Here is a 24,101-nt window from a genome sequence, read left to right as displayed (position 1 = left end):
CGGATCCGCCATTTTTTTTGGCGGATCCGTTTTTTTCCCCATTGAGTTGCTTTACTGGCGGATCTTGACGGATGGCCATCCGTTGGGTCCGTTTTTTCTCTCTCTCTCTCCTTCCCGGGCAGCGGTTCCTTTAAAATTCTGCATTCGGCGGATCCGTCAAAAAACGGATCCAGTGGCATCAGTTCACATGAGTTAGGAATGGATCCACTTTTCCGCTTTTTTGGCGGATTTTAACTGACACAAAAAACTGAAGTGTGAAAGAGGTCTAATCTGTAAATCTTTCCGTCCAAAGTATCCTCACATAAACTTAAATCATGTGTTCTATTGTTAACATCAATATACATACCATACATGGTAGGCATCCAAAACCATTGTGACCCTGGGGGCCCCAATAATAATGGTAATACAACATACCTACACATTATTTGTTGATTTGTTACATTGTATATATATAATATACCTTGACAACTTGTATCACTGCAAATCATTTTAGGGACTTCAATTTTTAACCATGAAGTTTTTGAAATTGTATTATTAAATACGGTCCTCCAAACTTTTTCATTCCCTGTCATTAATTGAGTTTGCATTGTAGTTTTCTGCTGCATTTGATATATGGTCTGCAATGTACAAGTGGTCCAATTCAAAGCTTTACTTATATTAGACCCTGCTTCAAAGTTAAAATTATTTGAAGCATTCTGCATAGCTAATAAAAACTGATCTACTCCGGTGGCTTGAGTCCATGGCTGCCATATAGTAGGCATCCATTTTCCTTGTAAAGTCAAAGCATTCTGTATATCCTTCCCTGCATTACTCATTCGATTGGCCAGAGCCTCTATATCAAAACCATTTAAAGTTCCAGTTACTGTACCATATGCTCCCATTAATGTATCATACCATGCTCGCTTCTTTCGAATGGGGCATGGGTGTGTGGGAGGAAAGGTAACTACAACTGAAACAACGGTTTTCCGAGATTGGGTACCAGTTTTTATACAGGATGTTGGGATTCTTTTCATATGTTCCGGATCAATCTTTGAAGCATTTGTTTGAATTATTCTTAAGTACCGTCTTAAGCTAGATACTCCTCCCCATACACCACCATCCGTCCTATTTGGCTTAGGGTTAATAGCTATTACCCTATTTGTCATATTGGCACATACTATTAGTTTAGTTCTATTTAGCTGAAAACTAAAATTCGTAGCATTTAGTCCTTTATCAGAATAATTAGCAAATACTGTCCAATTTATTCCAACATTTGGAGGTTTCATTAACAGTTTGTCTATGTCTTCCTCCCAGCAAGCAATATTTTCTTCTGCTGCAACTTGTACGGTTCCAGTGCCATTCGTTAGCACTGTAAAAGGCCATGGTCGTCGTCCTGGATAGTCATAGGGTGGGGGTTCTTCATATAGCGGCCCATACATCCACGATGCTGTTGTGTTTATTAGCGTCAAGTTCACGTTGAATACCAATGACCAATGTTCCATTATTTGATACATTATAAACATTCCAATCTCCAGGCCTTGGCAAGGGAGGCACCTGTTCTATAGTCAACTTAACTCCGGGGGTCCATGTATCAACGACCCAACACAGCCCTCCAAGTATTCCAAGGCACCACTGTACAAGCATCTAAAATTTAAATAAAGAGAGTTATTCTCGCAAGTAACATTTTTCTTGTGGGATGTATTCCCACTTTTCCTGCCCTGGTCTCATGATCAATAGGGTACGGTCTTTCCCAATGGCAATAACCTCCGCCGCAGATGGCGGTCCTTGCCTATTTTGTACCCAAATTTTTGCTCCAACATTGGTCACATCAGATGACCCAAATCCTTTATCCCCCCTCATAGACAGTTCTAGAGAAGCTTGTCCTTCAATTGATTGAGCAAGATCAATTGGAATCACCAACATTTGAGCCATTTTCTAGCAATAACCAATGGCTCTATTCCCAAATTTATTATGAGGACTTTAATTTCCCCTTGATAGTCAGCATCAATGACTCCTCCTACCACTACTGCCCCTTTTAGAGCAAAACTAGAGCGAGTGGCCAACTTACCATAATGTCCCTTGGGTATCTGACACCCTAATCCCATTGAGATTGGAACAGTCTTACCTGGAGGTACAACAATCGCTTCTATTGCACTGAGATCTAATCCCGCAGACAAAGAAGTTGCCCTCTCAGGGATTTTGGCGTCTTGTGTTATCTTCCACCAGGTAATTGTATGTACCACATGTGCCTCATGTACTGTAAGGTTTGGTGTCAGCGTCCTCATTAGTGGTGTCATGGAATCAGTAATAGGCCTGTTGTTAATGATTTGTAATGCCTCACTTAAATTGTCTCTCCACTGGCCATATTCTCCTTCTACACCGTGCATTTTCTTTAATGTGGATTTCAAGATCCCATTCATTCTCTCCACTAACCCTGCAGCTTGTGGATAGTATGGCATGTGATATACCCATTGAATATTATGCTCATTAGCATAATCTTTTACTTGTTGGCCAGTGAAGTGTGACCCATTGTCAGTTTGTATTTGTAATGGAACACCATAATATTGGGTAATAATCTCTAAAGTCCTAAGTGTACTCCATTGTGTAGCTGCTTTGCAGGGGAAACCAATCAGTAGTCCTGAATATGTATCTACAGCAGTACAAATGTATTTACATCCCCTGCTTTCACTGAGTGGACCAATAAAATCCATCTGCCAAATTTGTACAGGTTATTGACCCCTTGCTATGTGTCCCATAACTGTGTGTGGTACTTCTCGTTTCTGTGAATGTTGGCATATTGGACATTGTATAATGACTTGCTTAATTATGTCCATGGTTAAGGGGACACCTCTTTCTTGGGCCCACCTGTAAGTGGCCTTTTCTCCCAGGTGTCCACCTTTGTTGTGCGCCCAAACAGCTGTACCGTGCAGCCATTTTTCTTTATCTTGATCAACTTCCGAAGTTTGCCTAATGGCGGCGGCTTTATCTGCTTCAGAATTAAACAAACGGTCAAGTGAGTCAGCAGGCATATGTGCATCAACATGAAAAACAGTAGAAGGTGTGGCTTGTACCATTTCTTCTATAAACTCCCACACTTCCTTACCATGGATGAGCCAATTATACTTTTTCCATCCCATCATCCAAGTTGCAAGTCCATTAGCTACAGACCATGAGTCTGTGAAGAGATGTCATTCCCTTCCTTGCTCAAAACTTAATGCCAAGAAGATAGCATACAATTCTGCATATTAACTACTTTTACCATGACCTTCCATGACCAGATGTTTTTCCAATCTGGGGTTATAAGCCACACTTTTCCAATGTCGTTTTCCATTGACATATCGGGCTGATCTGTCTGTAAACCAAGCATGTTGCTGTTGCTGCTCAGTTAGATCTTCATACGATTTTCCCCATTTGACAGGAGATTCCTCTAACATAGTAGATTGTAAAGGGGACTTCACTCCCTCCCCTATCTCAGCTATTTTCTCATGAAGGGAGGCGATCCCGCCTTCACCTTTCTTTGCTCTTTCAGAAATATACCATTTCCATTTTATGATACTTTGTTTTTGTGCGTGTCCTACCCTATTTGTTTTAGGGTTAGATAATACCCATTGCATGATGGGTATTGCTGGTCTTAAAAGAACCTCATGTCCTAAAGTCAATTGTTCAGTTTCCACTAATGACCAATAGCAGGCCAACAATTGTTGTTCAAATGGAGTATATTTTTCTCCAGCATCGGGGAGTTTTCGATTCCAAAACCCTAAGGCTGAGTTCACACGTGGCGTTTTTTTCGCGTTTCCGCCGCGGTTTTAACCGCGCGATTTTGCCGCTAAAAATAAGCATCCCATGCATTCCTATGGGTTTCCGCAATGCTGTGCTAATGCTGCGGTTTTTACCGCGGCGGAATCGCTTTGCGGTAAAAAACGCAGCATGCTCATTAATTTGCGGAATTGCGGCGATCCCGCACCCATAGGAATGCATTGTTCCGCTTACTTCCCGCATGTGGCTGTGCACACCATGCGGAAAGTAAGCAGAACAATTGCGGATGGTACCCACGGTCCGGAGGAGAGGAGACTGTCCTCCGGGCTTTGGGTACCATATCCCTGTAAAAAATAGAATATAAAATAAAAAAATATTGTTATTCTTACCTTCCGGCGTCCCGCACAGCATTCCCGCCTCTCTCCGCGCTCCCGATCCCAGTAAGCCTTTGCGAAAATGCCCGCGATGGCGTCCGTTCTCGCGGGATCGCGAAGTCATTGCGGGCATTTTCGCAAAGGATTACTGGGAACGGATGCGCGAGACGTCGGAAGGTGAGAATAACACTATTTTTTATTTTTTTTTACATTCTATCTTTTACTACTGATGCCGCATAGGCGGCCTCAGTAGTAAAAAAGTTGGTCACACTCGTCAAACACTATGTTTGACGAGTGTGACCAACCTGTCAATCAGTTCTCCAAGCGATGCTACAGATCGCTTGGAAAACGCTAGCATTTTGCAAGCTAATTACGCTTGCAAAATGCTAGTTTTTCCGTGGGAAAATCGCAGGAATTTAAAATGCGATTTTCCCGCGGAATGGAATTCCGGAATTCTCGCGGTAATTTCCTCAAGAGTTCCGGTACGTGTGCACTTATCCTAAGGGGACTCTTTTTCCCCCTTGTTTCTGCCAAAGTGACCAATTGGCATACAAATTCTGCACTGATACATGTAATTCTACACTCCCCGTCATCATTGGCCACAAATCCACAGCCTGTTGTATGGCTTCTTTTACCATTTCAAATGCAGTTTGTTGTTCCTCTCCCCAATGAAATTGAGGTATATGTTGTCTCCAAAATCCAAACAATCCAATATATGATTGAGTTTCATGCTTAGATTTAGGAGTAGGGAAATTGATGATTTTCTGTTTAGCTTTTGGCAAGATTTCCCTATGTCCTTTGTTCCACTGAATTCCTAAAAATTTTACAACTTGAGACGGTCCTTGGACCTTAGCATCATTAATCTCCCATCCCTTGTTTCGCATGTGAGATATCAATTTATACAACTGTTCCTTCACTGACTGTTCATCATTACCCTGTATCATTATATCATTGATATACTGTAATGTGAAAATTGCATTTCAGAGGGTAAAGGAAACTCATCCAGGTGTTCTGCCACCGTCCGGTGACAAATAGTAGGACTGTGTAGCCATCCTTGTGGCAACCTGGTAAAAGTGTATTGTCTTCCCAACCAGGTAAATGTGAATTCATCTTGAGGTTTTTCCTCTATGGGAATTGTAAAGAACGCATTAGCCAAATCAATCACTGCATACCACGTACCGCTATGACTTTGCACATTTTCTACTATAGTAATAGTGTCCGGTACTGCAGCTGTTAGTGGGGGAGTATATTTGTTCAATTCTCTATAATCCACAGTCATACGCCAGGAGCCATCACTCTTTTTCACTGGCCAGACAGGATTGTTCCAAGCAGTGGTGGTTGTACGCATTATTCCAGCATCAACCAAATTTTTGATTGTTTCAGTAATTTCCTTATGTCCTCCCGGAATTCGGTATTGTTTCATAGCTACCATTTTTGTAGCCGGGGGAACATGTATAGGTGGCATTTTCACTTTTCCAACTACCACAGGTCTCATTTGGATTTCACCTGTTCTGACTCCGAAGGAAAATTTTCCCTCAGCCAAATTTAGCGTCATCCCTTTCAAAACATCTATTCCCAAAATATATTCTGGTATAGGTACTACTAAAACTCGATAATTCCTTATTGGTAAATTACCTATTTTCAGGGCAACTTGTGTTTGGACCCCAGTGATAACTTGTCCTCCTAATCCTGCAATTTTAATTTTCAGACCTTTGAATTTGTTTGGATTTCCATAAATTAAGGTAGCCTCCGCCCCAGTATCAATTAATGCGGGAACCCTTTGTACATTGCCCCCTTTCCAATGGATACTTAAATTTACGTATGGACGTTGATCACTTTTTATCCATACGGGGGCTCGGCTGGCTACCTATGATATCTCTTCATCAGAATTTTTTCCCGTGGCTGCCTCATAGGCATTCCTGTCCCAGCCATCAGTTACCCGAGTAGCTACTGCTGCAGCCAGTTCCTCCCAAGGATAGACTGTTTTAAAGTCTTCCCATGACACTTTGTCAGGTACTGTTGGAATTTTAACAGCTTTCTCCTTCTCTTGACCAACTTCTTTTTTAGCATCCACCTTTTTAGCAGACAACACTTTCTGCTTATATAATCTCCACAATTCACCTGTCTGTTTTCCATCTATAGATTCTTTACTCATTCCAGCTTTCAATAATGCCTGGAACATTTCCCTCCGGGATACCCGATCCGGATTAGAGGGGTTCCCTTCTTTCTTCCATTCTGAATTATAGGGTTTACTATTACCTGGGTGTGTTTGGGAGGGATTTTGAGGAGAGGATGCCTGGGCTGCAGCTTTCCAGTCACCCATATCCTGCAACTCCCTCATTCGAGTAATCACTCTACTCACTGGTTCTCCTGTCATTGCCACTGTTAAGGTCAATATCACAGCTTTATATGCAGGAGGAGCAGTCTTTACCAACCGACTCCTCATGCTTGTAGTCATTGGATACTCTGTATATTCTTCTACAGCTAACACTGAAACTGCACTCCGCATAGCTTCTTTCAATCTTTCAATACCATCACGGAGAGTATACCATGGTTTATCATTGACTGGTATGTCAGCCTCCGTAGGATATTTATCCATTATAGCTCTGGCTACAATAATTACAATATTTTGCAATTGTCCTTGATTCTCCTTGAAATAGTTTTTGAAATATCTCTGGATCACAGGATCCCGGGAAAGAGTAACAAATTTAGTGATGTCCTGAAAATCTAGTTTTATCCCTGTTCCTCCAAAATCATGCATCCTAACTAACCAAGCAATTTCTGACTCTCCTGGCCTTTGTTTAAACTGAGTTAGAATACTGTCTACCTCATTTTGAGTATAATCTTCGGTGGAGACTCTGGTTCGGGTATGGGGAACACTTCGGTCTACCATAAGGGGTTGTCCGTCAGCCTCAAATTGAAGCTGGCCAGCTGCATCACGGGCTTGTTCCTGGATTATTTCATTTTCCGTGCGTTCCATACGCCTTTGAATTGGATTAGCTTTTACTTTTGATGAACCTTTTGGGGGATCAATAACAGGGGCTGGTGGGTTCTCCCAGTCATCTGAAGAAGAGGTATCCCACACATCCCCATCCCATTTATCCGTGTCCCAATTTACAGATGCAGTGGCTATGCTTTTATAAACTTTTTCTTTGTTGATTTTTCCTTTCCGCTTATGATATTTATTTTGAGCAACCTTTATAGCAGCTTTTTCTGCTACATTCTGATAGTGTTCCAACTTATCTTTAAGCAGACGGGTATTACAATCCAGCACCACTTTCTGCCCACCTAACTCTATCACTTTTTGTTCCAACTGAGAACATTTTCTCTGCATCTGTTGATTCCTCTCATGCATCGCGCGATATGCACTGAGCAGGATCCAGGTTCGTCGCCCAAGCGACACTACATCACCCACCTTTGCGGGCACCCCCTGAGTACTTCAACAACATCAGTGGGTTCACTACCTTTGAGCTTACTCGACCATTGTTCTGCTAGCCCAGAGCTACTCAATTCATGTGCCAGTGTATCATAGGGTGCTGTGGTCCAGCCAGGCACCTCTACAACATCATCTTGTTTTTCTTTTCGTTTCCTAAACATTGTCACTATTATTGGCAAAAAAAAAAAGTGCCAACTATATATTTGTGATAACAAAACTGTGTTTAAAGAAAAATCCTGCCGACTACGCCAATTTATGTCTTACCGAGTCAATATGATGGACTTATGGTCCTTACATATGTAGCGCTCACTAATATACTAATTAGGCAAGAGACAAGAAGTCTGTGCTCAGTAAAACAATAGTATTTTATTAAAATCAGAGATATTAATGAATTAACATATAAATTTGCACATGAATTTTAGCAGCACTAGTCTAACATTACATGATCAATACATCATCTATTCATAGAGAAAGTAAGCATCAATATATTACCGGATATTGTAGCATTACTCCTCTATCAGGGGACTCGATTGGCGAGGAGGAAATATCCCGAAAAACTCCATCACAGAAGATATGCGTCCATAAGTCTCCTGGAACATCCCTACTCGCCAGTGGAAATTCCCTCGGTTATATACAAACTGTTCCTAGATATGAATCTAGTCCTGCACACTACAACTTCTACAAGTAATGTTTACACAAGCTGTACAGCTGTGCAGTGAACATTTCAACTCGTGCTCTGCTCGTGTTACGCAAGCGCTGTATGGTTGTTTTTCACATTCCTTATGCATGTTCTCATCATGTACTCAAAGAGGTCATTCAGCGGTCAAATCCCCAGTCTCTGGTAATGTTGTACTGAATACTTTTGAAAAGGAATAATAAGACCCGTGATCACCTACCTACCATCTGGATACCTTTTCTAATATCAATCATACATCATTCATATCACATAAGTATCACAGGCAGTCAACACTTTCAGGAGACAGATGTATGAGTTTATCCATCAGGAAAGATATATATCTTTGTACCGTGTTAGCCAGTAGATAGATGAATATTTAGAATGTAGAGTCCTCAGTGGTTGATACCTTTTAATGGCTAACTGAAAAGATGGTAACAAATTGCAAGCTTTCGAGACTATGCAGATCTCTTCATCAGGCTAGACTAATACAAAATCTGAAGAATCACATATTTATCCACAAGACAGCACAGAAATAATGCAATAGCTAAGACAAGTGATGTGAAGCGGAATAGTCATTATGGGAGAGGGATAAGCATAAATATTGGAGTAGTTCATAGATAAGCAGTGTAAAGGTTTTATTGCCCTCTGATTGCGGTTTGGTTCTGTGTTGTGATGACTCCAGAAGGTCTGAGGAGCAAATTCCTTAATTGATGTAAAAAGACATAAATCCATGCGACACATTCATTCCTGCACTGAATGTGTCGAAAGTTTTCATAAATTTGTTCTCCGAGATTCTTCTCTCTCTCTGAGACTTGAAGTTACTTTTTAATACAAGTAATTTAATGTCCATCATGCTATGACCAGGGATACAAAAATGTTTTGCCATAGGTAGATCCATTCTTTTTTCTCTTATTGTGTGACAATGAGAATTCATCCTTGTTCTCAGTTTTTGCCCTATCTCACCCACATACAGACCCCCAGTTGGACATTTAGTACAAAAAATGAAGCACACCACAATAGATGTGATGCAGCTGAAAGTACCTGGGATCTTGTAGTCCTGATGTGAGTTGGGGATCTTTATCTTGTCCGTGGTCATTATAAATGGACAGGTTTTACATTTTTTCTGGTTACAAGGAAAGGTTCCTGCAGCTGTTGGAGAGGACAGGGAGCTTCTGACAATTATGCTTCTTAAATTTGGGGGCTGCCTAAAACACAGCAGTGGGGGGTCTGGAAATATGGATTAAAATCGGGCATCTTTTTGCAGTAAAGGTTGTAATTTCCATGCAGCTCCCTTAGCACCTCCAGATTTGGATTGTAGGTGACTACTAGAGGCACCCAGTTATTTTCTTGAGCTTCATAATGTAGCAGGTGATTCCTTGATATTCTGGTGGCCCTTGTAATTTGGTTTTCAATTGTTCTTGGATGGTAGCCCTGATTCAAAAAGGTTTTTCTGAGGCGACCAAGGTGCTAGATGCTACAAACTATTTTTAAACTCAGGTCCCTTACTGTAGGACGTTATTAACAGAAGAATTATTTTTTGGACCAAGGATCAGGCCTCTATAACACACTACATGCTTCAAACTATTTTTCAAGTCAGGTCCCTTACTGTATGATGTTAATAACACAAGAATTTGTTTGTGGCCTCTGGATCAGGCTTCTACAGTTTAATATCAGCCCAAACAAAAGACAAAGTGTGATACAGCAGGTTGTCTAACTTTTTGCAACTGAAAAATTATATATTTTTTTAATATATCTTAGGTCTGCAGACAGGTTCATTTCACCGCCACAAAATGACTGTGGGATACAGCAGGCTGTTTCACAATTAGAACAGAAAAAATTATAACTTTTTTTTAATGTGCCTTAGGTCTGCAGACAGTTTCATATCACCACAGCACTAAATTACAAGGTGGGATACATCAGGCTGTTTAATATTTTGTCACAAGCTACACGTGAATTAGAAAGCTATACTCATGCATGGATCACAATAGAAGCAGCATGTGCCCTGCTGGATTTGTTTGTGTACCTCAGTATGGCCAAAAAAAGGACTGGAAGGTAAATTTCACAGCCACACTGGACACTAGCTACCTACAGTATCTGACTGATAAACAACTACCTATCTAACTAGCTAAAATGTGGGATACAGCAGCCTTTTTCACATTTACCTACTGAAATAATATTATTTAGAATGCTATACTCATGCATGGAGCAGAGCAGAAGCAGTGCACAACACACTTGTAGGACATGTGCCCTGCCGGCTTTGTTTGAGATCCCCAGTAATGCCCCCCCCCCCCCAAAAAAAAAAAAAATTCCGGAAGGTAAATTTTACAGCCACAAAGGACACTATCTAGCTACACTATCTGACTGATATACAATCGCCTAACTAAATAGCTGAAATCTTGCTAGTAACAGTGGCAGCCTCAGGAGCAGTCTCTCTGCGCTGTATCAGTGTCAAAATGGTGCTAAAACAAGATGTCTGCTATTTATATGCAGAGGGACATGTGATTTCAGCAGCCAATGAGGCAAGCCCTTGAGTCACGACTTTTTGGGTGTTTCCTGTGCCCTACTTGGCTAGCCGCAATGTGCACACATAAAGTTAGGAAAAAAAAACCTGCTGTGCTGTGCTTACAAAAACGCCGCGCCTCTGAGCTCTGCAATCCCCCTCCCCTCATCAAATGCTCATGATACACCACCATTATCATTGCTAAAGTGCTGAAAATATTTTTGTGGCAACGCAAATATTTTCCCGCACTTTTACCGAATGTTACCAATTTTATAAAATTTTTGCTCGGGTTTGCGATCACGAATTTGAATGTGCTATATTCGTGCTGAATTTATGTTTGGTGATCATTTTCTGAACAAATTCGCTCATCTCTACTCATATCGAATAAATTTTACCACCTTCATGAAGTACAATATGTCACAGAGATTGCAGTCTTAGAATCAGTTTGATACATTGAAACATTCCAGAGTTATTACCTCATAAAGTGATAGTGGTCAGAAATGTCAAATTTGGCCTGGTCCTGGAGATGAAAACACTCTTGGGGTATAAAGGGGTTTACCAAAGAGAAACCAGTTACATATTCTCATTTTGTGTTGCATTATAGTTGTTTTCCATGGCTAGATTTATTTTCCCCTTTTTCTTTACAGAATTCAGTCAAACAGTCCAGGGTTCTGGAAATATCACAGACAAAAGCAGTCAGGAACAGCTGCTGTTTCTCTTTCCAGAGTTTAACCAACAAACCCAAATCACAGGGCAATCTGACGATTCTTGCTCAGAACCGGCCAACAAGAAAATGAGACGAAATCGCTTCAAATGGGGACCAGCTTCCCAGCATATTCTTTACCAAGCATATGAAAGACAAAAGAACCCCAGCAAAGAAGAAAGAGAGGCATTAGTTGAAGAGTGTAACAGGTAATAGTGGAGAAAAGTCATTTGCCTATAAAACGCTTAAAGGGAAGGTGCCATCCAAAAAAAAAAAAAATTTCCAGCAATTGAAAAAATGTAAAGAATTAAAGTTTAAGTTTTTTTAAAAAAATATTATCATTTGTTAATAATTTAGTAAAATATGAAAAATAATTTTAAAAGTTTTGGTATTTCCACTTTTAAACACTAGGGAGAGCAGTTACTGAAATTTGACAAAAATCAAGTGTACAACTAGCTCACATTACTGCCCTGCAGTAAATATGTGCTGAGTCTGCTGACATGGGTGTGATGTCACGCCTCTCCTCACCTCCTGGGTGTTTGCTAAGGGATAAGAGAGGATGAGATTAGGAATACAGTGAGCAGCGATTTTGTTGGTGACTGCAAAGTTATACTGACAAGTAGACAGTCACCGAGGATGGCAGGCAGCAAGGAATCTGGGAGAAATATGGTGGAGGGAGCAGGGTGACAGCAGCACAGAGTATTTCAGGAGAGGAGTGTGCTGGTCCATGGGGGTTCACAGAGGGAGATGTATGATAGAAGGAGCAGGTGACAGCAGCACAGAGTATTTCAGGAGAGCAGTGTGCTGGTCTATGGGGGGGCACCCTGTTCGGTGCGTGGAGCAGCCAGGGATTGTACATAGAGCGCTGTCTTTTATACATATGGATGGACCGCCTGCTCCACAGAAATCCAGGAAACATTTCTGCTGATTGATGGCCTGTTCTTTTCCAGACTTTGCATGCAATGACCACAGTCAGGTTGACGCTGGGAACCAGGCTGGGGGGAAATGTAGCCATATAGTAACGATAAAAAATGAGACCCCTTTCTTCAGCTGCCTCACCAGCCCTCCCCTGACTGCACCTAACTGGAGGTTATGCTGCCCCCAGACCCTTGTAGGTGCTCAGCCAGAACAGACCTATAATGGGTCCCCTTTCTACAGATAATACTGCCATAGTGTTCTCACATAGTACCGCCATATAGAACACACCTAATAACACCATATAGATCCCACCTAATACCGCCATATAGTTCACACCTAATACCGCCATATAGATCACCCCAAATTCTGCCATATAGTTCACACCTAATACCGCCATATAGATCACACCTAATACCGCCAAATAGAACCCACCTAACACCGCCACATAGATCACACCTAATACCGCCATATAGTTAACACCTAATGCCGCCATATAGATCACATTTAATGCCGCCATATAGATCACACCTAATGCCGCCATATAGATCACACCTAATGCCACCATATAGATCACACCTAATGCCACCATTTAGATCACACCTAATGTCGCCATATAGTTCACATCTAATTCCGCCATACAGATCACACATAATGCCGCCATAAAGACCACACCTAATGCCGCCATATAGATCACACCTAATGCCGCCATATAGATCTCACCTAATGCTGCCATATAGATCACACCTAATGCTGCCATATAGATCACACCTAATGCCGCCATATAGTTCACACCTAATGCCACCATATAGTTCACACCTAATACCGCCATATAGATTACACCTAATGTCGCCATATAGCTTACACCTAATGCCTCCATATAAATCACACATAATGCTGCCATATAGATCACACATAATGCCGCCATATAGATCACACCTAATGCTGCCATATACATCACACCTAATGCCACCATATAGATCACACATAAGGCCGCCATATAGTTCACACCTAATTCTGCCATATAGATCACACCTAATACCGCCATATAAATCACATCTAATACCGTCATATAGATCACACATAATACCGTCATATAGATCACACCTAATGCCGCCATATAGATCACACCTAATGCCGCCATGTAGATCACACATAATACCTCCATATAGATCACACCTAATGCCGACATATAGATCACACCCAATACCACCATATAGATCACACCTAATACCTCTATATAGATCACACATAATATCGCCATATAGTTCACACATAATACCGCCATATAGTTCGCACATAATTAGATACGTGGCTCAGAAGACAGTATCACACAGGAGAGGATTAGATACACGGCTCAGATACACGGCTCAGCAGACAATATCACACAGGAGAGGATTGGATACACAGCTCATCAGACAGTCTCTCATTGGCAAGGATTGGATACACGGCTCATTAGGGCAGTCTCACACGTCCAGATAATTCCGGTACCGGAGCTATCCATGTCTGTGTGGATACGTGGTTCATCCGTGTGGCAACCGTGTGCCACATCAGGACCACACGACGGCTGACGGGGAAGAAGCGCTACAGTAAGCGTTGTTCCCTGGCGGCTGGTGCTGAACGCGGCTGTCATTCTTCTCTCCTGCTCTGCCGGCATCAGTGAGCAGGAGAGAAAGAATGAATGAAAACCCGACGTGGGGTCCCCCTTTGTTTGTTAACCAACCCGGCAAAACTCACAGCTGGGGGCTGCTACTCTCAGGCTGGTAAGGGGCCATTGATCTTGGCCCACCACAGCCCGCAACTGAACAGAAAAGGCGCATCTATTAGATGCGCCTATTCTGGAGATTTGTCGGGTTCTTCCCACTTGCCCTGTAGTGGTGGCAAGTGGGGTTGATAAGGGGTTAATGTCACATTGATATTGTAAAATAATAACATCGCTTCTTCCCCGGCGGCTGTCCGTGAACATGGAGGACAGTGTGAACTGTTGTCCGTGTGCCGTGTTCAGCACATTTTGCGGACCGTGCGCTCCCACAAACACTGACATGTCAGCGTGTTTTGCACACGGACTGTGTGTCCGTGAAAACACGCTGACATGTGCATAGACCCATTCTTTTGAATGAGTCTACGTGTGTCAGTGTCTCCGGTTTGTGAGATAACTGTTACTACACATACCGGAGCCACTGATGTGTGAAACCGGCCTAAGACAGTATCACACAGGAGAGGATTAGATACACGGCTCAGCAGACAGTCTCACATTGGCAAGGATTAGATACACGGCTCAGCAGACAGTGTCACACAGGAGAGGATTAGATACACAGCTCAGCAAACAATAACACACAGGAAAGGATTAGATACACCACTCAGCAATTACACACAGGAGAGGATTAGATACACCGCTCAGCAGACTGTATCACACAGGAGAGGATTAGATACACGGCCTGGCAGACAATAACACACAGGATAGGATTGGATACACGGCTCAGCAGACAGTCTCTCATTGGCAAGGATTTGATACATGGCTCAGCAGACAGTATGACACAAGAGAGGATTGGATACACAGTTCAGCAGACGGTATCACACAGGAGAGGATTAGATACACAGCTCAGCAGACAGTAACACACAGGATAGGGTTAGATACACGGCTCCGCAGACAGTATCACACAGGAGAGGATTAGATACAGGGTTCAGCAGACAGTATCACACAAGAGAGGATTAGATACACGGCTCAGCAAACAGTATCACACAGGAGAGGATTAGATACATGGCTCAGCAAACCGTATCACACAGGAGAGGATTAGATACACGGCTCATTAGACAGTGTTAGACAGGAAAGGATTAGATACACAGCTCAGCAGACAGTATCACACAGGAGAGGACTGGATACATGGCTCAGCAGAGAATCTCTCATTGGCAAGGATTGGATACATGGCTCAGCAGACAGTATGCCACAGGAAAGGATTGGATACACAGATCAATCTGTATGTCACTGTCCTCCCCAGACGGCCATAAAAGCCAAATAAAGGTGCCAGCTTACCGGATATCACTGAGACTGTGTGTGAGTGGGGAGGCGGAGACAGAGCAGGAGAAAGACACAGTGGAGCAGGGCAGTGTGTGAGGAGCAGAGGATGTCTGCTCAGAACGCACAGTGCAGTGCCTGGAGTAGCAGGACACAGGAGCATGGAGGTAAGTCACCCGCACTCAATCGCAAGTCACCTGCATCTACAGCCTGTCCTCAGTCTTCACAACACAAGACCTATTATGCTAGAAGTGAACAGTACAGCTTCTCAGGTACTGTGATAGAGGATAAGTGGAGCTCAGCGGATAGCACTTGGCTAAAGTAAAATGGCGCCCAGCCACACCTACAGCAGTAAATTGTGCAGCCCACAGGGGCGTGTCCAGTTCACTGCTAATGCGGCTGCAATGTTAGGGTGTGTGTGTGGTGCCCCTGAGGATTCAGTTGCCACAGAGGTACTGCACCTCCTCCTGAGTGAGTTGGAGGCTCCTAACCACGCTCCAACACTCGCATCCCACACAACATGGTAGTTCAGCAAAGCCACATTGCGGCTCCCTGCTTGGAGTGTAGCAGAGCACCTTTGGTGGCTCCCTGCTTGGAACACGAAACGTGTTGAGTTTAGAATACATAAGGAGCGGGAAGGTTTAGGTAGTCAGTCAGTCAGTGAGTGAGAGATAGTCACTCAGAGAGGAGTGAGGATCCCTGGAAGAGGGATAGAGGAAGGAGTGCTGCAGCTGCCTCAGTGATCTGAGCCAGCTGGCACAGGAAAGGAAAGAAGGAGAAAGACATTGGACTGAAACCTGATCTTCTATGAGACAGAGGGATTAGTATGGAACAAAGGAGTAAAAGGGAACAGAGAGGATGTGGGTTAGAGGAGAACCCTGCCTAGAAGTTCTAAGCGCAAGGCCGGGGCCCGGTCCCCGAGGTTGTATGGATACTGAAGGTCCTGCAGCAGACACCGGTGGAGTAGTGGGCTGTAAATGCACTACTCCCATATAAGACTTGGGGGCACAACAGCAACGTGAATAGTGAGCTGGGACTCAGGAGAGAGGAGTCCCCGCAGCAGGGTACAACTGTCTGCCGTACAAGTAGAGTTCTTGGGAACATCTGTCAGGAGGCGCTCCAGTGTAACTCAGTACTAGGAGTACTTCACACTTAAAGGCGCTATAAGAGGAGACGTTCAGAAAGGCACATGTTGGTGGAGTGTTGGAAGGGAGCATACCATCTGATCTGGAGGTTGACTGAGTCCCTGACCCGGAGGACACAGCACGGAGGCAGTCATCTGTGTGTGCTACAGACTGAGTAAAGCTTTGGAACTGCACGCCCTGGTGTCCTCCAATTATTCTTGCGCTAACACACCCTGTACCACTACATCTGGGTATCAGCTTCTACACCGCTTGCACCTCTCCTCTGCCCCTACATCTACACTGCCCTGGGGCTACAGCTCCACCTGTGGGGAGCTTCACCATCTTGGCTGCAACACACCACCAGCCCCAGAGGATCGGCATGCAGCGTCGGCCCATCACCCCACTTGCCGAACACCACAGGTGGCGTCACGAACTATTCCATTAACTACAAACCACCATTCAACACCCCTGATTACTTGGGCTCCCAGGGCCATGGACCGGGTCACTGCTGCTGTGACACATCCCCCTGACACCGGTCCAGTACCGAGTACCCCACGGCCCTGGGAGGGCGACCCATGTGCACACTCTGCGGGTTCTGCTGCGGTTCCGCAGCGGATTTGGCCGCTGCGGGTCCGCAACAGTTTTTGCTGCGGTGTACAGTACCATTATTCCCTATGGGAATACAAAAACACAGTGCAGACGGTGCAGATTTTTCCGCGCGGTTTTCCTGCGGTTTTGAAACCGCAGAAAGAATTGATATGTCAATTCTTTCTGCGGATTCCGCTGTGGTTTGCCATCTCCTCCATTGTGGAGATGAAAAACCGCAGAGCAATCTGCAGGTAAAACCGCAGGTCTTTTGACCTGCAGATTTACCTGCGGATTTTACAAAATCCGCGCGGCAAATCCGCACCCCATTCCGCAGCGTGTGCACGTAGCCTTACAGATAGGGTCGGTGTCCGACCACTGTCTGCTCTGCCCAGGGCAGCCATATTTGCAGACTGTATGTGCCGTGCAGTGACCATTACAGACCTGCAAAGCAAAATGGCAGCGCCCAGTGGCTACATTAAAACATTATTCCAAAAAAATATATAAATCCAGGTTAGTAAAACATTTGCTGAACAACATGTTTTGTTATATAATTTGCAAAAAAAAGTAAGTAACGTTGCGGCACCTTCCCTTTAAAGCAGTATGAATTTTACGGAGACTATCAGACCAAAGCATTTTGACCCATTGTTATTTCAAACCTAACTTAATTACCAGAAGAAGTTGAGTTACCGGTCATTTAATATAATATAAATAATGATCCATCATCTTTTTTTAATCTAAAACATGCTAAAAAGATAACTAGAGAAAAAAAACAGCCAACAGTAGTATGTTTTACTATGTATTTGTGCTATCTTGCAACTATTTGTTACTCTTATATTCTTGCCTACTCATAACCCAGCAAGGAGTTTAAGGTCTTGTTCACATCTTGTGTTTTTGACTGGGAGTTTTAGCTCATTTTTGCAGCTGAAAAAGTGAAGTGTTTTGCAGTACCAGCAAGGTGAATGAGATTAGTGATATCTCATGCACATGCTTCTTATTGTTTCCTTCCAGATTTGAACCTTCCAAGCTTTCCATGAACCTTCCAAGCTGCACCATGTCGTTTCTGTCATTGTTTTTGTAGTGTTTGTCACCCATTGAAATGAATGAGAAAAAAACGCATGTAAGACCACATAATAAACACACACAAAAAACATCCATATTTTAAGCAGCGTTTTTTCTGCCAACACTGGTTATTGCAGCTGAAAAATCTGCTGCATATACTAAATGTGTGCATGTGCCGTATATATATGGAGGTTTAATTAATTAATTTAGGTCCATAGTTCCATGAAATACAGTAATGACCAAGAATCAAGCTTATGAAGCACACAGACTGCTGCAGTCTCTGAACCTCCATATTCAAATGTGTGTATGGACAAATCGCTTATAACCCAGGGAATTCACATGTGGCTGGTGTACTGTAACCACTGATCACATACCTCAATCCTACTATGTATAGCTTCTTCCCTGCATCTGTGTCATTATTCCCTGACAATTTCAGGAAAAATTGTTTAATTCCTTCCCGACATTTACAGTTTATATACGTCATGGTTGTAAGTACTGCCCGACCAATGCAGTATACATACGTCATGGTGATCACCCGGAAACAGGCGATCGTCGCCGGGTGTTCGACATTGTTTGCTGCATTAGTAAGGCAGAGAGAGGGAGCCCTCTCTGCTCTCCGATCACCACCCCCGCGATATCATCGTGTGGGGTCAATCGTTGCAATGGTGACCTGATGTCGTCATGACAACATCCAGGTCACCAGAGCTAGCAAACTTGTTACGCCATGCTCAGAGCATGGTGCATGAAGCTTGTATGTCAGTGTATCACTGACAATTTATAAAGCATAGAAATGCTCCTTCGCTTTGCTTTAAAAGCAGTCAGAAGCGATCAGTGTGAAAAAAGTGAAAGTCCCACAGAGGGATTAAAGGGGGTTTTACACATAGCAATATCGCTAACAATATCGCTAAAGCATCATCGATTTGGTGATGCAGCAGCTATATCGCTATGTGTGATACTTACCTCCGACCGGCTCCCCCGCTGTCCATCGCTGATCGCGTGAGATCGCGCAGCTCCATTTCTCGTCAGGCGCTTCCTGCTGGCGCCGACGAGCGACGCGTGGACGCGGACGGAGGACGTCCGGATCGCCGCGTCTGAAAGGTAAGTATCGTCCATTGTATCGCTGCTGCGTCGCTGTGAGATCTTCCTGTGTGGTAGCTCACTAGCGATCATTTAGCGATGCACCAGCGATCCTGACCGGGTCATATCGCTGGTCGGGATCGCTGGTGCATCGCTAAATGTAAAGGGGCCCTAAGTTAAAAAGTAAAAAAAAAAAAAAGTAAAACTTTTAGCACCCCCACAAAATAATAATGATAAAAATATTGTATCCATAAAAATGAACTTATAAAACTGTCTCACTAGTTAACTCCCTTCAGTGAACACCGTAAAAAAACGAGGAAAAAAACGATTCTTTATCATCATACCACCGAAGAAAATGTGGACTAGCATGCGATAAAAAAAAAAATCAAATTTAAATAAAAATGGTATCGATGAAAACATTATCTTGTCCTGCAAAAGCAAGCTGCCATCAGCTCCCTCAGGGGAAAAATAAAAAGTTATAGCTCTCAAAATAAAGCGATGCAAAAATAATTATTTTTTCTATAAAATAGTTTTTATTGTTTTTAAGTGCCAAAACATAAAAAACTTTTGTCCTGCTACCCTTGTGAAAATAAAAAATGTGGGTCTAAAGTAAAATTTCATTAATTCCTGTGAAGCACCTGAAGGGTTAATAAGCTTCATGTGGTTTCAAACACACAGAGGGGGGTGCACTTTTTAGAATGATGTCACTTTTGGGTATTTTCTGTCATATAGACCTCTCAAAGTCACTTCAAATGTAATGTAGTCTCTAAAAAAATGTTTTTTTTACATTTTGTCTTAAAAATGAGAAATTGCTGGTGAAATTTTAAATCTAACTTTCTAACAAAAAAAGTTATGTTACAAAAATTGTGCTGATGTAAAGTAGACATATGGGAAATATTATTTATTAACTATTTTCTGTGACATAACTCTCTGATTTAACTGTATAATAATAAAAAATTTGAAAATTGCTACATTTTTACCAAATTTCCCATTTTTCACTGATAAACGCAAGTCATATCAAAGAAAATTTAGAACTATTATGAAGTACAATATGTCATGAAAAAAGTCACAGAATCAGTGGGATCAATAGAAACATTCCAGAGTAAATTGACAGAATTGTAAAATATGGCCTCGTCATGAAGGTGAAAAAAGGCTTGAGGGTGAAGGAGTTAAAATGGCTTTGATTTTTCTTATGTTTTAATTCTAATTGAAACCAGCAAATAAATATATAGTTTTTTTTATAAATATGAATAATAACACATATCTAACACTTAACACACTTTTAATTTGCGTTTGTACAAATGGTTGGCTAGTACCACAAAAGATCCAAAGAAGTACCATAGAGGAAAACATTTCTTCTTATCTTTTTTTTTTCTTACAATACTTGTGATTTATGTTTTACAGAGCAGAATGTCTACAACGAGGAGTATCTCCATCAAAGGCTCATGGCTTGGGATCAAATTTAGTGACAGAAGTTCGTGTTTACAATTGGTTTGCGAACAGGCGGAAAGAAGAAGCTTTTCGACAGAAATTAGCCATGGATGCCTACAGCACAGGGTCATCTCATCCACACAACATTAATCCACTTATGTCACATGGGTCTCCACATCATACACAGTCAAGTTCTTCTCCACCGAGCAAATTGCAAGGTAAGAAAATACAGTAAGTTCTGTGCAAATTTATATTAAGGATTATAGAGCTGATGGACATGATTGCTTGGACCCATAACATTCATCCAAACTTGGTAAACCTCAAGAGGGTCTACATTCATTTATGCCTTCCACTTTTATGTTTTTTAAAATATGCAAGTTACAGAACGGAACATATATGCAGTTTGTTTTGTCTCTTGTCAAATATGTAATTTGTTTAACGGTGTTTAACCTTTTAAGTGCTGCTACATATAAATTCTGTTATGGCATGCTGCCTCTACCAGGGGGCCTTAGTGATCCCATACTGCATACTTTGCAATGGAATGTGAATGATGTCATGGATTGGACTAGGAAGTCTGAATGTTTAAACAACTTTGTTTTCTGCACTAGTAAATGGGAATTATTTTTACCAGTTAAGAGAACCTGCAGTGTGCAAAAATGCTATTTACATGCATATTTAAGGTTAATCTGCAGGTAAATAGTGTTAAAATTCTGCCTGGCTGTCTAAGGCCGGTTTCACACGTCCTGATATTTCCAGTACCGGAAAAAACGGTACCGAAGATATCCATGTCCGTGTGTCTACTTACGGAACATGTGTGGCAACCGTGTGCCGCCCGTGTGCCACATTAGTACCACACAGACGGCCGCCAGGGAAGAAGCCCTACATTAAGTGCTGTTCTTTGGCGGCGGGTGCTGAAGATAGCTTTCATCATTCTGCTATGCCGGTGATCGGCGCGAGCAGAAGAGAATGATGAGAGTTAAATTAAAGTCAGAATGATAACAGCAGGTGGGGGCTTTTAGGACTGTTACTTCCATCATCCAAGACCTGCTACCGCTAATAACAGTGACAGCAGGAGTGGATGATTGGAGGTATTCCTCCCCTGCCGCCTGTGATCTAACTAAATAAATGAATGGAAAACCCGACTTAGGTTCCCCACTATTTTCTTTAACCAACCAGGCAAAACTCACAGCTAGGGGCTGCAACCCTCAGCTGTCAGCTTCAGCAAGGTTGGTTATCAAGAACCGAGGGATCCCAGTGCTGTTTTCTCTTAATTATTTAAATAATAATTTTTAAAAAAACGGTGTGGGGTCCCCCCCCCCATTTTTGACAACCAGCGTTGCTAAAGCTCACAGCTGGGGGCTGGTATTCTCAGGCTGGTAAGGGCCCATTGATATAGGCCCTTCATGCTCGCCGGCAGAGCAGGGGAGAATGATAAGAACCGTCTTCAGCACCTGGCGCCGGGGAACAGCGCTTACTGTAGCGCTTCTTCCCCGGTGGCTGTCCGTCTGGCACTGATGTGGCACACGGATGGCATCCGTGTGCGGTACGTGTTTACACAGACTCATTGACTTGTATGGGTCCGTGTGATGCGTGCAGCTGCACAAAGACAGACGTATCGATATATGGGTCACTCGGACATACGGTCCATGAGACAACACAGATATGTGCACAGACCCATTCATTTGAATGGGTCTACATGTGTCAGTGTCTCCGGTACGTGTGAAAACTGTCAACACACCTAATGGAGACACTGACATGTCAAAGAGGCCCTAATGATAGTATGCCTGCTGGGAGGAAATGAGGTTATATCTTCCTGTGAGCCTTTTGCTTTCAGTCATAGTGGCAAGCACAGAGCGATTACAGTCACTGCTCACAATACTATGAGAGGCGGCATTAATTACTCCCTAGTACTTTTTTATCACAGCATGTTCTGAAGCATGTATGTGCACAGTGAGATGTCATTTAAACTGAACCTGTCAGCATGATTTTGCAAGTTAACTCTAACTTGCATAATCGTACTGACAGGTTCTCTTTAACCATTCTGTCTAAAGATGGGTAATTTCTTATTTAAAGTAGAATGACCATATATTTTGCCAAAACATCAGTGCAGATTCTTGTGTTGATACCATGGAAATGCTTATTAATTTTTCAACCATTTTTGTATGGTCATTAATTTGCTTAGTTAGATATATGAGAAACATCACACTTCAAACGAGTATGTAAAAATGTCTGTAGCCAGTCAACAAAGAATTCAAATTGAATTTAATCTTTACTTCATTCATTAAAGTAAACAATTTGTTCATCAATGTCAAATAATCTTGTGTTCTGTGAAGAGAAATCTTGAATGAATGGAAATTGGGAGTAGATTACATGATTCTGGGTACCATAATTTGTACCTCTTTCTACACATATGCACATTGTTGTTCTCATTAAATAACTATTCTAAAAGTCCATGCACTTGAGCCTATCTCCTAGAGATTTGTGTCTATAAAACAAATGCTCAGACATTTCCTCTAGGCTCTTTAGAAGTGCTAATGAGAACCTACCTTAACCCTTTCTTGTGAATTGACTTGGCCATTGGCTAGATCTAGATCTTCATACTTCCTCTTTCTGAGTCCACAATTGAGACTGAGAATCTCATAATAATGTGCATTCTTCTCAGAAAACAGTGTTAAAATAGGTAGCATGTTTTTATATACTGTATATATATTTATCTGTTTTTAGAGGGACTTTTATCACACCCAACTGCATCTGTTAGCACATAGTTAGGTTACAAAGTATTAATGAGACAGTACGGACATGAAGACACATTGATTTATCAGCTACAATTCTGCATGTACACTTTTTATAATTTCTATAAAGGAGCATTATCCTGATGCTGTGTGGCATTCTGATATATAAAATTTGAGGAAGGAATAGTTTGTAATATTATTGATTCTCGCTGAGGTTTCTGTTGCATTCACTGTGTGAAGAATTATTAGGCAATATATATTTTTGATTATGAATTTTATGATTGACCAACTACACGTACATTGCTGTCTGTCAATCTAACAGGTTAATAAACCGGAAACAGGAATATTTGAGAAAGTGAGGTTTTGTCTTAGGAGACTATCTATGTGTGCATAATTATCGGGCAAGTATTAGGCTGCAGCATTATTATTCAACTATATGAAAAATGTAAATGTTCCCATCTCAATGGTTTATTTTTATTTGTTAAAGTGAGGATAACTAAGCAACTCAAAATGTCCAAAAATACTCTTCTTTCATTTAAAAAAAATCCGTGAGCAATATGTGTATATAAGAGTGTCTACTCTTCTTTTCACTACCAGCCTTCCATCCTTGGAGTTTGTCAGTTTCTTAAACTGTTGAAGATTTATTTATTTTACACAGTTATATAGTGACATCATATTTAGCAGCTATTGACAGATATTATCAGCACTATCCCCATCAGGGCTCACAATCTAGAT

The 24,101-nt window shown here is 42.1% G+C and overlaps 1 protein-coding gene across 1 annotated transcript in view; it reads left to right on the top strand.

The window, feature by feature from the left end:
• Positions 1 to 24,101, top strand: part of HNF1B (HNF1 homeobox B) — a 292,983-nt gene that overhangs the window by 34,697 nt on the left and 234,185 nt on the right. Inside the window, exons 3-4 of the mRNA XM_073575611.1 lie at positions 11,369 to 11,633; positions 20,608 to 20,852. Coding sequence (XP_073431712.1) covers positions 11,369 to 11,633; positions 20,608 to 20,852 — 510 coding nt within the window. The remainder of the gene's footprint in view (positions 1 to 11,368; positions 11,634 to 20,607; positions 20,853 to 24,101) is intronic.

Source organism: Dendrobates tinctorius, unplaced genomic scaffold (genome assembly GCF_039654945.1).
Source record: "Dendrobates tinctorius isolate UK_male_01 unplaced genomic scaffold, ASM3965494v1 ptg000045l, whole genome shotgun sequence".
Lineage (NCBI taxonomy): Eukaryota > Metazoa > Chordata > Amphibia > Anura > Dendrobatidae > Dendrobates > Dendrobates tinctorius.
This window is presented reverse-complemented; position numbering and strand designations above follow the sequence as displayed.